The 15,840-nt window shown below is 38.2% G+C and overlaps 1 protein-coding gene across 2 annotated transcripts in view; it reads right to left on the bottom strand.

Annotated features, from left to right (window-relative positions):
* LOC110107208 overlaps positions 1-15,840 on the bottom strand; it is a 41,270-nt gene that overhangs the window by 17,541 nt on the left and 7,889 nt on the right. For both annotated transcript variants that reach the window (XM_028692517.1, XM_020837401.2), the window contains exon 4: positions 13,115-13,178. In XM_028692517.1, coding sequence (XP_028548350.1) covers positions 13,115-13,178 — 64 coding nt within the window. The remainder of the gene's footprint in view (positions 1-13,114; positions 13,179-15,840) is intronic.

The following is a 15,840-nucleotide window of genomic DNA, read 5'->3' as shown; positions in this document are numbered from 1 at the left end:
AGCCGTGTATTCAAGATCTAATAGCTGTTGCATAATCTTTAGCGTGAATCTTCCACCATTACTTTACGGGCAAGATTGTTGTATGCATTACAAGCCTGTTGCCATTATCTACGGGCCAGCTATACTGGATGAAGGTCTTTTAGCGGCATCTGCAAGTGCAATTGCGGAAAATACTACCATGCGGGAGGTTTCATACGATGCTTGCAAGTGCTTGTATTTGTTGCATATCGACCTCCTTACTTGTAGGGGACCAATGTATTTGCCAGCCACCTTCTCTATCATCACTCATTGATGGCGTAGTGTACTTGTTGACGTTCGCCACAAGTCCTTGTAGTTGCTTGTAAATGGATTATTCTATGTATCATAAGTTCATATACACGCTTGTAGAAAAATTATCTTGTTCATTACAAGTCTCCCGCATACACCTGCATGCAAGTTGTTGTAATCATTTATAAATTAATGTTGACCCCAGCTAAGCTATATATGCCAATAATCTCCTAATGCATGTTGATTAGTAAGCAATTATGTTCACTAATATTCCTTTCATTGTTACTTGTAAATGGGGGCATTGTATGCATTACAAGAATTCTATCATCACCCATTTAACTTGTAAGTCAGTTTGTGTTGCATAAAGAAATCCTTACCGCAGTTTGCGGGAGCTCGTATACATTGCAGATTTATCATACTTAAGAGTCATTCGTTCCTAGTTGTTGATTGGTGAGTTGAATGCCATAAGTCACATTAATTTCATTGTTCATCATTCATAGGTGATTGTTGCTTGTTAATGCTTACCTATAGGAGTCGGTGTATTTACTTGCATGATTGGCATGAACATTACATGTCAACTATTACCACTTGCAGGTGGAATACTTGCTAAGGACTTTACTTCAGATATGACGGCGTGTCATTGTACTTTACTTATTGCATATCATCAGTATAGTTTTAACTCACTTCATCTTCTCCATGTCGCTGTCATTTTTTTCAATAATCAACATGCGGATTGTATTTCAGCTTGCAAATGAGTTGCATTGCACATCAGGAGATTTCCTTATGTCGCTTGCAAGCAAGTTGATTAATTCAGTGTGATAGCCTGGCCTCGCAAATTTGTTGCCTCAGTTTACTAGTAGCCCTTAGTTTTTACTATGAATTTATTGCTTCTGCTTATAGGTGAATTATAGCATTACGATATGGGTCACCCGTTGCTTCTTGCGAGTGAGCTATTGTGCATTGCAAGCTCTCTTTAACGCTGCTAGTGGTTTAACGCTGTGTATTCAAGATCTAATAGCTGTTGCATAATCTTTAGCGTGAATCTTCCACCATTACTTTACGGGCAAGATTGTTGTATGCATTACAAGCCTGTTGCCATTATCTACGGGCCAGCTATATTGGATGAAGGTCTTTAAGCGGCATCTGCAAGTGCAATCGCGGTAAATACTACCATGCGGGAGGTTTCATACGATGCTTGCAAGTGCTTGTATTTGTTGCATATCGACCTCCTTACTTGTAGGGGACCAATGTATTTGCCAGCCACCTTCTCTATCATCACTCATTGATGGCGTAGTGTGCTTGTTGACGTTCGCCACAAGTCCTTGTAGTTGCTTGTAAATGGATTATTCTATGTATCATAAGTTCATGCTCACGCTTGTAGAAAAATTATCTTGTTCATTACAAGTCTCCGGCATACACCTGCATGCAAGTTGTTGTAATCATTTATAAATTAATGTTGACCGTCAGCTAAGCAACATATGCCAATAATCTCCTAATGCATGTTGACTAGTAAGCTATTATGTTCACTTATATTACTTTCATTGTTACTTATAAATGGGGGCATTGTATGCATTACAAGAATTCTATCATCACCCATTTAACTTGTAAGTCAGCTGTTGTGTTGCATGAAGAAATCCTTATCGTAGTTTGCAGGAGCTCGTATACATTGCAGATTTATCGTACTTAAGAGTCATTCGTTCCTACTTGTTGATTGGTGAGTTGAATGCCATAATTGCTTGTTAATGCTTACTTATAGGAGTCAGTGTATTTACTTGCATGATTGGCATGAACATTACATGTCAACTCTTACCACTTGCAGGTGGAATACTTGCTAAGGACTTCGTACATTTGCATGCAATAGAGCTACACATTCCTTTAAATTTTCACTATTTGTAAAGTTCAATATACTTATTTGCATGTTGGCATTGATTATAAAGATGATATCACATTCATCGCACACCCTTGTATTCATTGCAAGCATTCCAAATCACTCAATCGCATGATCGAGATAAATATTGTAAGCCAATTGTTGTCAATCGTATGCAAGTTATGCAACCCATTGATGCCATCACATTATCAGATGGTATTCTTTACGATTTCAACATTACTTGCAAGTGACTGGTGTTTGAAAATTTACTTATCTCAGGACATTTGATTGTTGCTTCTTCGTGAGATGTAGGAATTTTCCTTAACCCACCACAAGTCATTGCTTGTTCTTTTTTATTTTTAAGTTCATTTGAATGATCCAGGTCTTTAATTAACATTTGCATTAGTGTGATTATGTGTTTGTTAAATTTAAATATGATTCCACGTGAGTCGTTTGAATTTTGTTTCGTATTGTTTATTCAAAATTTCAAGTCCCCTGTAGCTTTGTTCAATTCATTCCTCTGAAAAATTCGGTAAACTCTCGACGTCTCCCCATTTAGAGGAAATTTCGGGAGTTGAGCCTTCCCTGCCACACTACGAGAGTGCATAGGATAGGTGTCAGGCGACACCACAGCTGTGATTTTTAATGTCATCACGCTACGAGAGCGCGTAGGAGTCTTCGAGATATCTGTTTCAAAGAGGGCACAGTTTTTGCCTCATGCACTGAAGCTCATACACGAGAAATTAAGAATGTCCTTGTCACGCTACGAGAGTCTTTAAAGGCCTACCCGCCTCGCCACAAGCATCACGACGCGTTCCCTCCCACAACGCTATGAGAGCCTGTAGAGTGGTCCCCCGGCACACTGCGAGCTCCAAATGCAATAGGAGGTAGACGGCGGTGTCGGTGTCAAAGGCACGAAGATCGACGCACATAAAATTAATCTTTTTTCTTTCCTTCCCATTTTTTTGAATGCCTATTTTTTTTCTTTTTTTTAATCTTTTTCTCATCTTTTTAAATAGAAAGAGAGTAGCTGAAATGGGTTTTAGGCTCATCTTAGTGGGTTGGATTATGTAGGTGAGTGAGAATATAGTTGGATTTGGAGTGTTGAGTGAAAAGCATGTGTGGACTTCCTCTGCCATGAATGAGAGAGGAAGAGAGAAGGCGTGGTTTCGGTTGTTCTAAAGAGATCAGATGGCTCAGGGATTTAGCTTGGTTGGAGGCTGCTGGGAGATCGGGCAAAGCAAACAGAGGAGGAATAGGAGGGTCTTGCAACAGATGTGGGTATTTGAGCAGATGACTATGACGGGAGGAAGTGTCGAGCTGGCTCTATAGGTGTGGATGATTTGGAGGAAGGAAAGATCAAACGAGAGATTGCGGAAGTGAGGAAATCGGGCCGATCGGGTGTCTCGAACGGATCGGGAAGGAGGATAGCTTGCAGCTTGGAGTGAGGGTCATCAGCTCGGGTAGGACTTTGTTAGACCGTTCCATTGGACCAGTCCAGCCGGTTCGATGGGACCGGCTTATAGACGAAACTAGCAAAACTCTCCGCCATCTCGTACGCGTCATCCATGTTGCACGATCTAGAAAACCATAATAGGAAGGGATTTTTTAAGAAGTTTAGGAGGGAAAGTGAATGTAGGGACTGTTTTGAGATTTCCTTTTCAATTGTATGCATTAAATAGTTTGTTTTCCTATTGTTAGGGCATCTTAAATTTGGCTGAATTTTGAGATCCCTTAGGTTTTCTTTGGGCTCTAACGGTGTCTAGAGATTTGAGAGAGATCAATCCACCTCTCAAATTGAGGATCAATTGTATCTTGATTATCACAATAAAATTCCTGTTTTCCTGATTTTTCCTTTGAATTTTAGAAGAGTTTTCTCAATGTTTTTCTGAATTTGACAAGATTTACTTTAAATCTTCAAGTGTTTCCTATCAAATTGGTATCAAAGCTGTTTTTGGGACCTTCGGTGAGCTGTTTTAGTGAATTTCAGCAGCTGTTATTGGGATTTCGAAGAAGAAAGTTGTTGTTTTTAAAGGTCAAAGTCTAGATTTTTATTTCTATAAAAACTAGAGCATCAATGGTGGCCAAGAAAATGGATGTGTTAGAGGAACGCCTCAAAATGGAGATTGGACAAATGAAATCTAAAATTTCAGATCTCCAAACTCAAATTTCAGATTTAAAAAAAGATGTTTTGGCCATCCATGATGATGTAGACAAAAGGGGGGTCAACACAAGTACAAAATAAATCATATTTTGGCTTCCCTTGAGTCTACTAGCTCAATCCAATTGAGCTAGAATTTTAGCTCATTTATGAGCTAGGCTTTAGTTCATTTATTGAACTAGGGGTTAGCTCATTATTAGCTAGGATTTTAGCTCATAGTTATCTTTATATTTAATGTACTTTTTATGATTTTTATGTTTGTTTTTATGTTTGTCTATTGGAATTCCAAACCGGCTTTTGGAATTCCAAGATTTCTTTTTACCATGGTGGCTCCTTGAATTCCACCATGGCCTTTTAGTATTTTGTGCTTTACCTCTTGGGATCTCACGGCTGGCTCCTTGTTCCGTGTTCGCCCTTCGGTTCCCGCGGCTGTGGCTCTTTGGTCCGTGCGGTTCCCTATGTAAGAGTTTGTTCTTCCCTATTGTTCTCGTCTCTTTTCTCCTCCTCAATTTCGTCGTTAGAAGTCCGTCCTCTCTCTTTTGTGGGCGTAGGCTCCCTATATCTTTTGCCCGCATCACATGATAAGTTTGATTCGAAATTTTCCATCATGGAGGAGATGTTGAAGAAAGCGCTTGAGGGTCAAACCAAAATATCACCGTCGTAGGTGAGGGAAGGTATCGACAACCATGGAAGTGGGGAAAATCCAAAGCCAATCAGACAAAAGGAAGATCAAGAGGTGGAGATTTTGGAGGGAACAGAAAAAATGTCTCTCATAGGACCTATTCCTATGAAGGAGTCGGGTAGAGGGTATGGGGGGAAGCATATGGGGGTTGGACATGACTGGAAGGGTGATGAATTTGAAAGGGAAAGAGGAAATTTTAACCAAAGGAGGGTTGAATTGGAAAGAGTTTGTGATGATCCAAGGGGTGTTGAATTTGAAAGGAGGTAGGAATTTGATGAAAGGCTTGGGTATAAACGTAGAAGGGATGATTGGGACACTTGGGGGAACCACCCCCTTGGGGGAATGAAAAACTATGAAGGGAATAGAGGCGATCCGAGGGTTAGGAAATTGAAGATGTCAATCTTTGAGGGGGAGGATGTGCATTGGTGGATCTATAAGGTTGAAAGATATTTCACCGCAATGGGTTGACAGAGGAGAAGAGACTAATAGCAGCAGGCCTATGTTTGGAAGGGAAAGCTTTGACTTGGTATCAATGGAGGGACATGCGATGACCCATACAGCGTTGGAGGAAGTTTAAAGATTGTTTGATAGAACGTTTACAAACCGGCAGGGGAGGAGACTTCTGCGAGCAGTTCTTCACCTTGACGCAGGATGGTTTAGTAATAGAGTACTAGGAGAGGCTTAAGTACCTTGCTAGCAGATTAGACTGCCTTTCTGAGACAGTGCTAGAAGGGAACTTCATGAAAGGATTGACACCAGAGATCCAGGCAACAGTTAGAGTAAAGAGGCCTCGTGACTTAGGAGAGGCTATGGAGCTAGCTCGATTGGTAGAAGATCAGAAGCACCTAGAGAGAGAGACAGGAGGCCGCAACTCAGGAGGCCCATAAAGGATGACCACCATCTTATTGAAATCAAAGGAGCTGTCACGACCCGGCCCGGATGCTCGATTTAACAAGGCGGGAACTAAAAGTCGAACGGTAAAAAAATCATTAAACATTACACTACTATCTTATTTGTATTGAAGAGCCACTAATACCCAAATTATAAATTATTTGTGGTCATTTGCACGATGTCTTCTGTAGACGAACTCTTCCATTTCTGTCATTTCTAAATCTTTGGAGACTTACCTGAAACATTTAATTAGTGGAATGAGTTTACATACTAAACTAAGTGGGTAACAATTAAAATAATTTACATGCTTTAAAGTACAATATACATATATATTTATATATACATAACATTTGATATTGATTCATTAATTTAACATTTGAGGCATATTTTCTTTCTTTATTTCATTTCATTTCATATACATATTATATCGTATTCCTTTATTTACCTTTTATATACCATAGCATGTTCATTTATAACATTTACTTTAACAATTTTTTCCCTTATTTCATATTGTACAAGAGCACTGTCTAATTGTACCAAAGGTACAACCATTTCCATTTCCTTTTCCATTTACATAATATTTTCCCTATTTTTCGTGCACGGGTACGTTGCTTCCCCAGCCAGTACCATACGAGGGTGAACTCCTGTAAGCTTTGCATGCATAACATTTTATGTTCCCTCTTACTCAATTATATTTATATCATTTCTTAAACATTTATTTATTTACAATCTTATGTGTATAAGTATATGTATGTCTTTCATTTTCACTTCTCATTTCTTTCACATGTCTTGTTCGTTCATATATACTTTCTTATCTCATATGCGTCTTCTTTCACATATCCATACTTGTACAAAAATTTACTTCGTATAACAGTTTTCTAACATTATATAAATCATAAGTTATAAGCAATTAAATACATGCTCCTTTCAATGCAAACTAAAAAAAAAAATACAATAAAGGAAATTTCATAAATACCCACTTTGAATCTTCTAAGTCTTTGATTTCGTCACCACCTAAGGAGATACACAGTAAAGCAAGTTACATATAATTAATTTTATCAAACTTCTCAATAACATCTATTTAGGTGATTCTTACCTCAGCCTCAAATTTCGTTCTTGTTGAATTTCTTGAAGAACCCAACTCCTACAATTTAATCTCCTCCTTTCAAATTCATTAAATCCATACAATATAACTTTCATAAGAAATGATTAATTACAAAAATTTAACTAAAAATTTTACCATAGAAAAATCACTTATAATTGGGAATCTCTAAATTCTTCTTCCTTTCCTAAAATCCTTCCCATTGCCTTCAATTCCTTTCTTTTTCTTCTATGAAAAGTATATATAGGTTTAGATGAAATAACTTAAGACAATTTATACGAAAAAGGGAAGAAAAAATTTTACAAACCTCCTTCCTTCTCCCTCTCGATTGTTCCTCTCGTTCGTTGCAATTTCTCCCAATTTAGAAATTTATTAGCGATAGGAATGAAAAGGAATGGTTGATTCATATCTCCAAACACGATGGTTTGCTAAAAATGGCGAAAGAAATCGTCCAAAACCCCTATGCGTGCATTCGGTCGTCCGCCCCTTCCGCTCTCTATTTCGCGAAACGGAGTTTTTACCGACCACAACAGGGGTCGCGACCTAGCCTAAACCGGTCATTACAGGAGCCAACACTGGATACTCTTCGGCGGACTTCAAAGGAAAAGGCTATAGAAAGAAGACCTGGGGACAACTTCAAGAAGCTCACAGAGATAGAATTACAGAAGAAGATGGAGAAGGGGCTCTGTTTCAGATGTGACGAGAGGTATACACGGGGCACAGGTGTAAGGACCGAAATCCTCAGGTTCTTACTGTTAGTGATGAAGAAGGAATGGAGGAGGGTGTCCTATTTCCACCTTGCGGACAAGGTGTATCTTTGGGAGGGGAGTATTGTTAGACCGGTCCAGCTGGTCCGACAAGACCGGCTTACAGACGAAACGGACGGAACTCTCCGCCATCCCGTATGTGTTGTCCATGCCGCATGATCCATAAAACCGGATTAGGAATGATTTTTTTAAAAGTTTAGGATGGAAAGTGAATGTATGGACTGGTTAGAGATTTCATGTTGAATTGTATGCGTTAAATAGTTTATTTTCCTCAAGTTAGGGAATATCGGGCCGATTGAGGGCTTCAAGTCGACAGGTGTGCGGTTTGCGGGAGGTTGAGGAAGAAGATCAAGTGGAGGCCGCATGGGTTAAGGTTAGATAGCTCGTAGATTTAAAAGAATTGGAAGATGTTGCTTGTGTGCAAATGCAGAGGAATAAGCACAGAAACCTCGTCTACCCTCTCGTTTTAAGGATGTCGAAGAGCAGGAGCCATCTACAAAGAGCGAATTGCAGGATCTGTGTGAGGAGACGCGGGAAGCGACAGTTCGACGTCGAATATACATGATTTTTGGAAGGATAGAGGGATGGGCCATTGAATTTTGACAGAGATAATGATTTAAGAATTTTTTTTTTTTTTTTTTGTTTGCTCTAGTGTGGAGGACCTGGCGGTCAACATTAGCCTAGGTGACCCAAAGTTGTCAATTAATCCTTAAAAAAGTCGTCAGTCAAGGCAGCATGAATATGTTGGTTAAGGCAACAAGGACTCATTAGACAAGGCAACAGAGGAAATTATCATGGATTGAGTTCAAAAAGGAGGTCAATACATTCATCGAATAAATTTTAAAATTTTGTATTCAAACTACTATACTTCTATTAGAATTCAAAGCAAAAAAATTAATATTAGTTGATGTCAATGAACAATTAGAATTCATATTTTAAAATTAAAAATTAATATAGTATATTGGTGAAACCACATGCCACATTTTAATAATAGTACAGATATATTCGAACATCACTTTAAAAAAAATTATACAAAAGATGCACGCAATGATACAAGATAATTACTTATGTTTTTTTAGGATGTCTAGTCCTTTGAAAGTTTCTTAAGACATAAGTAGACAAAATTAGCAAAAAAAATAAATGGAATCGGATTCATACAGCCGTGTTGACCTAAACAACAAATAAAAAAATCCACGTAATCCTAAAATCCTGTTGAGAAAGAGGAAGAAATTCAGCTTATCTATAGAACGGCGCCGCTCCAGTCGCTTCTCCGCAAATCCTAAGTAAATCCTGCGACATTTCCTCATTTCTTGCTCTGCTCGCGTCGTTAAAAGACGAGGGAACTCACACCTTCTCGTTTCTTCTTACACACGAGACCTTGCCGACGCCTCTTCCTCCAAATCCCCTGCTCTCCTGATTCCCACTACAGCCGAAGCTTTCCCACTCTTCTTCATCCCAAAATCCCGCAAGCCCCTTCGTTGCTTTCGATCCCTCCAAAGCCATCCACACCTTCCTTGTTCGCAAGCTGCCTCCGATCCACAGAGAGAGAGCTTCTTCCTCATACCTCCTCCTCAAGCACCCGAGCCGCCTCTAAGCCCTAGCCGCTCCCAAAGCCTCTCCTCCTCCTCCTTGGTCGTTGATCGACTTTGCCCCTTCGACGCCCGTCCCTCTTGGATCGGGAGTCAGAACATTTTGAGTCGAAGCAAGAACGGGAGCTCGCTAGGTGTGAAGGTAACGATCCTTCTCCCCTTCCACACACTACTTCAGCTAAATCCCATAAATCAACTAGCTAGAAAGGGAAACAAAGGCTTTAACTCTCTGTTATTCCCTAATCCTACATTAATCATGTATCCTGAGAACTCTTTAATTTAAATCCTATCAAATGCTATTAAATTATGTTTATGTTAATTATAATTAATTACTTTTAATAATAATTAAAGTTAATTATTATAGTTCATTATATATTAATTATAATCAATTTTTCTTAGCGTTGTGGGTTGGGAACCCGGTGCGATGCGTACGACGAAGTGGGGATACCCATAAGTAGCCGCTTGCGGGGAAACAATTGCTTTTCTTTTGCAACAGGTACCGAAGACCCATACATGCTTTTCTTAGCGTGATAGAGGACGAAGATTTTACGGCTGAGGTGTACAAAAACACCTACCATAGACGCTTTTCTTAGCATGATGGGAAGGCCAAGTTTCCCTTAGTTTTCCCTAAAAGGAGGAGACGCCGGGAGGTTGCCGAAATTTTGGGTGAATAAGGAACCGCACTCGGACCTGAATGAACATTCACAGGGGGCTTGTGAACTTGATGCAATTGATCTAAATGAATTCAAATCTAAATGAACTTGAACTTGAACTTGAACGAATCACAAAGACTTGAACTCATAATTGAACCAAATACCAATGAACTTGAATCCAAGTTGAATTTGATTTGTACATTAAGTGGGCATAACTTCAGACTTGAAAATGAACTTAAACTTGAAATATGCGCTTGTGGTCATTGAACTCAAAATGTACAACATCAAGTGGAACTTGAACAAGACTTTGGACACAAAGAACTTGGACTTGATCTGAATCAAGCATAGTGGATATGAAATCGAATGAAACTTGCAAAATTCAGACTAGAACTTACAGACCAAACTGGACCTAAGCTCAACAAGACTCAATGAACTCAAATTTGAATCAAATGATGAAGACTTGCAAGCTTGGATATGACGACAAAATGAACTTAACTTGAACCATAATTTGAATGAAAAGAAGTAACTTGAATATTTGAACTCAAGCAAGAAAACTTGAGTTTGACCACAGGGGACCTGCACAAGAGCCTGAATTCAGGCTGAACTATAGGGAACTGGACCTTGAATTAATAAATGCATGAACAAAATGAAAATATTGAAACCAAATAATAACCTGATTATTCAAAGTGTTCGAACAAATCTTATACAAGCAAATAATGACTTGTGACGGACAGTGAAGCTACAAACACAAATCGCTTGCAAGCGATACAAAAGTTATAAAAGATATGACATGATTAAAACAATTGATTCATGATGTCTATCCCAATCATGTAATTTGATGATTTGAAATGATTGTGATAGACGTAGGGATTTGTAATGAACGAAGAACAAATTCTCAAGAGGCATGTAAGCAAGAGAAATTTGTTAGAGCACTATAATCCAACCTCAAAAAGCAATAAGTAGTGCACGACAGTCTACCTGTATAAAGCAGCGAACAATTCAATTCAGAAGTTGCTACGTCACGCCACCGGATCCGCAACATTCATGCAAGCGGACAGAAGATGTTTATAAATATTCAAAGAATATCCCCGCACATGCACTGTAATATGTATACACATAGATATACTAAAGGGGAAAATACAATCATGACCCGCATGGTCCCTGGCGAGCGTGTTTTCGATACACATGTGACGTCTAGGGATGTTGTGCGGGTCAACAAATTTGAACTCGATCCTCCTAAGTAGGTAAAAAGGAGTCGACAAGGTTCAATAAATAATTACAAAATGCCCACAAACATGCGCATGGGCCCCGACAAGCATGTTATAAGTACACACGTGACGTTTAGGGATATTACGCGTGTCAATAAGTGAATTCAAGTTCGAACCCGATCCTCCTATATGAATCAATAGGAGTCAACAGGGTTCGAATCATCAAGCAACTATGCGATTACGGCGACTGGTATATTTGTTTTAATACATTCATATTATGCCTTCAAGGCCTATAACAATGAGAATTCACTAATAAAAGCACAAAGCCTATGACGAACCCGATCCTCTGTCGGTAAACTGACAGAGTCGACAAGGTCCGGTCAATGAAATGGAAGATACCACAAACACATCGATGATGGCCGTGTTGAATGTTTATCACAACCGGAGGGGTTCACAAATAATTTCTAATGCCTCCAAACTTCAAAAAAATTCAAATTCCTACAAAAATATAAGTGACTTTAACGTCACCCTAATGATGGCCGTGTTAAATGTCAATCTCAACCGGAGGGGTTCACAAACACTTTCAAATGATTTCTCAAATATCAAGAAAATCGAAAACTGCACAAATCATCTAAACTCTAAGATGTTTAAAATTGAAATATTTAATCATTCAAATACTTAAAGTAAAATCCATCCACCCTCCACAACAGTTTGCTGGGGTGGACAAATTAAAATTTATTTCAGCTCACATAGAGTTAATGTCTAGTTGAAAATATCACTAGGATCCATTCTCAAACAATCTTTTGCCAATAAGAACGTGGTACGTGTCATCTGATCGGCGGTTTTGCCGCCAAATGGCACTGCAAGATAAACGGTTATGCCCGCCGAGGCCCTTTGAACCGAGTGATTTTGCCGTCAAATAACACCATGAAATACCGGTTATGGCCAGAACTAATACGTTTCTTAGTGGCATCAAATCCTTAAGATATGAATCAATAGGATATGATCGATAGGGCACAAATCCCTATGTTAGCTAAGGTGGATTCAAATTTGTCCTCTTAGACAAACACTTACCCCAAGTCTACGAGGTACCCTTGGACGAAGCATCCCATGGCTGCCGACAAGGATCCTTCTGTCAGGTTGGGTTGACTACCTCCTCTAACTAAGTAGACCAATGACCACAATGGCCCGGGATGACGGAACCATGAGATCTTGATCGGGTCCATCATTCATTCCCCTACAATCCGCTTTAAGTGGAAGATGGTGAAATTTCTATTTTAAATATCAATTTCCAAATCTATAAACTCTTCAAAATTCTCAAACCCGTGCTGCTACTATATGTCAGGTAACACGTATCTCTACGTATCTGATTGACAACTAGCCTTAATCGAAAGTTCTCTCTTGTTATCGAGAGCGGAAATTAACTATAGGGGCTTGCGCCTATAGTTAACCAGAACTCATATCATAAAGTACTCGCAAAATGAGAGCGAAATCTCTGAGTAGTGCCTTATCTACAAACCCATCTGCCTTCCAAAATTTACCCAGGAACTTAAATTCGTTAAAACTCCCCCCGAATAAAAAGCAACGTGAGCGGAGGCCGGGGCCGAATTTTCGTAGCCCACAAGCCGATCCAGGTGATTAGAACAAGTGCTATTGTTGATAATGCAGGACTATGTTGATAGAATTCGATGAAGATTTAGAAATTAGTAACAAAAGAAATCTAACGATCAAAAGATTAACAGCTATGGCTTGAAAATTTGTTGTTATCCTTATTGCTGAGATCAATGCAGTTTACCAGAATAATAGGTCCACGATGTCAAAACAAGATGAAGTAGGACAATACGCCAACGTTGCCAAAACATGATGGACCGCTGTAAAAACAATACTGATAAGAAAATATTTTCTCTAAGGATTTACATGAACTTACGGTCCATATGGAAGTGTGTTAAAAACCAATGAGAACAATCTCCTCTTAAATAGCGGAATGCATCCTGCACATAAGATGTGTCCAAAGTAAGAAAAAAGTTGTAATACTTCAAAAATAATCAAATAAAACACTCTAAAGAAATAAAATACTGCGAAGATCTTTAAAGATACTTGTTTTCGTAATTATATTTTCATGAAAATACTTACTACTAAGCTTAGTCTTCAGTGGTTAAAAATAGTTGGAAGGTGATATGCTGGGAAGAATAACACCATAAATGAAACAAGCTGTAATGAATGCTCGAGTGATCAAAATCAAGCACCAAATTTCAAAGTTAAGAATTCAGCCATTTAGTGAGTAAAACTGCATATCTTCTTAGGTGGATTAAACCGATGAAGATCTTCATTTGACATTTATTGATTTAGAGAAAGAAGATGACAAAGTTCCAAGAGAAGTGCTATGGAGAGTTATAAAAAAGAAAGGGATTAAGAATGCTTATATTCAAGTCATTAGGGATATGTATGCTAGAGTTGTTACTTGTGTTTAAACACAAGGTGGTTTTTGTCCAAGTATTTTTCAATTTTAGTTGGATTACATCAAGGATCAGCCTTAAGCCCATATCTTTTACTTTAGTCATGGATGTTTTTACTAGAGATTTGCAAGAGTATATTCCCTATTGTATGCTTTTTGCTGACGATATTATTCTTGTTGATAAGACTAAAGAGGGAGTTAAAGGTAAACTTGAATTATGGAGGTCAACCTTAGAGTCTAAAGGTTTTTGTTTGAGTAGATCTAAAACCGAATACATGGAGTGCAAATTTAGTAGTAAAAGATCTAGTGGGGTTTGGGACTTTAAGCGATCAAGTCATTAATAAGAGTACACATTTTAGATATATTAGGTCTATTGTTCAGAGTGAAAGTGAAATAGAAGGGGATATTATTAGTAGAATTCAAGTTGGATGGATAGAGGAATGCATCGGGCTTGTTTTGTGATAGAAAAGTATCACTCAAACTTAAGGGAAAATTCTATAAGATGGTGGTTAGACCTGCAATGCTTTATGGCGCAAAATATTGGCCATTAAAAGAGAAGCATAATATTAAGTTAACTGTTGCAGAGATGAGGATGCTCAGGTGGATGAGTGGTTTTACTATTAGAACCAGGATACGAAATGAGCACATACATGAAAAGATTGGAGTAGCTCCATTGGCAGATAAAATTAGAGAGAGTAGCCTTAGATGGTATGGTCACATAAAACGGCAGCCTTCTGATGACCCGGTTAGGAGAGTAAATGTATTAGATTTAACCTTTATTAAGAAAGGTAGAGGTAAACCTAAAAAGACTTGGTTAGAAAATATTAGAAATGACTTTTCTTTATTAGATCCAAATGAGAATATGACTCTTAACCAGACACAATGGAGAAAAAAAACAACATTTAGCCAACCCCACATAGTGGGATAAAGGCTTGATGTTGTTGTTGTAGTTGTTATGGTAGAAAGACCTAAAAGATAAACAATTAATTAATAGATTAAACTATTGGCTATTATATATAATTTTTGAAAAATGAATACAGTCGGTTATTTTGATAAATATGATTTATAGTTTCTTTCATTGATGATTGTATAAATTAAAGGAGATTAACAGATAAATAGATAATTCTTCCAAAATTAGATACTGGGGTGTTCCACCATTGCACGCATCGATGCCTGACTCTCAACAGCATTGGCATATCCCCTTTTGATGCATGACATAATATCAACGTCTGACTCTCAACATACTAATATAATCATTTTAAGCACAAATCTTAGCTAAATTACTTATTATTTTTTAATTATTATTAATATTCTGCTTACTAAATTTCTATACATTATTTTTAAGACATAAAAATTATAATACTATGTCTAACACGTGTCAATATTCTATATTTTCTATAATTGGTGTATCTTGTGTCAATTTCTATACATCATAGACAATGACTATTGTTGAAGAATACTCATGAAGACTGATATAGACAAAGGGGGGGTCAACACTAGTCCAAAATAAATCAAATTTTGGCTTCCCTTGAGTCTAGTAGTTCATCATAATTGATCTAAACTTTTAGTTCATTTATGAGCTGGACTTTAGTTCATTTATTGAACTAAGGGTTAGCTCATTATGAGCTAACATTTTAGTTCATTTATTATCTTTTAATTAATGTCTTTTATGCTTTTTATGTATTGTTTTAATGTTTGTCTCTTAGAATTCCAAACCGGCCTTTGGAATTCCAAGATTTATTTTTCCATGGTGGCTCCTTGAATTCCACCATGGCTTTATTTGTTTGCCTCTTGGGATCTCACAGTTGGGCTCCTTCTTCCGTGACTGTCCCTCGTTTCCCGTGGCCGTGGCTCTCGGTCCGTGCGGTTCCCCTCGTCTCCCGTGGATGTCTCCTTGGTTCCTGGTTTGGGTGTTAAACCGTGAGCTTAGGGGGGAGATTCCCATGCTTTTAATGCCTAGTTTTATGTGTTAGAATTTATGTATGTGTCCTTTTGTATTCCCCTTTCATACCTATAAATATGATGGGTTATGTAATGTTTGAAAAAGTTAAGTAAATATGATTTGATTTTTGGAAAAAAATCTGTTAACCTGCGGGTTGCTTGGAAATCCTGCGGGCTCTTTCCACCCTTCTTTCTCATCCCCACCGGAAATCCTGCGGGCTCTTTCCAACCTTTCTTCTCGGGCTTCTAATCTCTTT

This window comes from Dendrobium catenatum, unplaced genomic scaffold (genome assembly GCF_001605985.2).
Source record: "Dendrobium catenatum unplaced genomic scaffold, ASM160598v2 original_scaffold_218076, whole genome shotgun sequence".
Lineage (NCBI taxonomy): Eukaryota > Viridiplantae > Streptophyta > Magnoliopsida > Asparagales > Orchidaceae > Dendrobium > Dendrobium catenatum.
The sequence above is the reverse complement of the archived record's forward strand: the minus strand, read 5'-3'. Positions and strand labels throughout refer to the sequence as shown.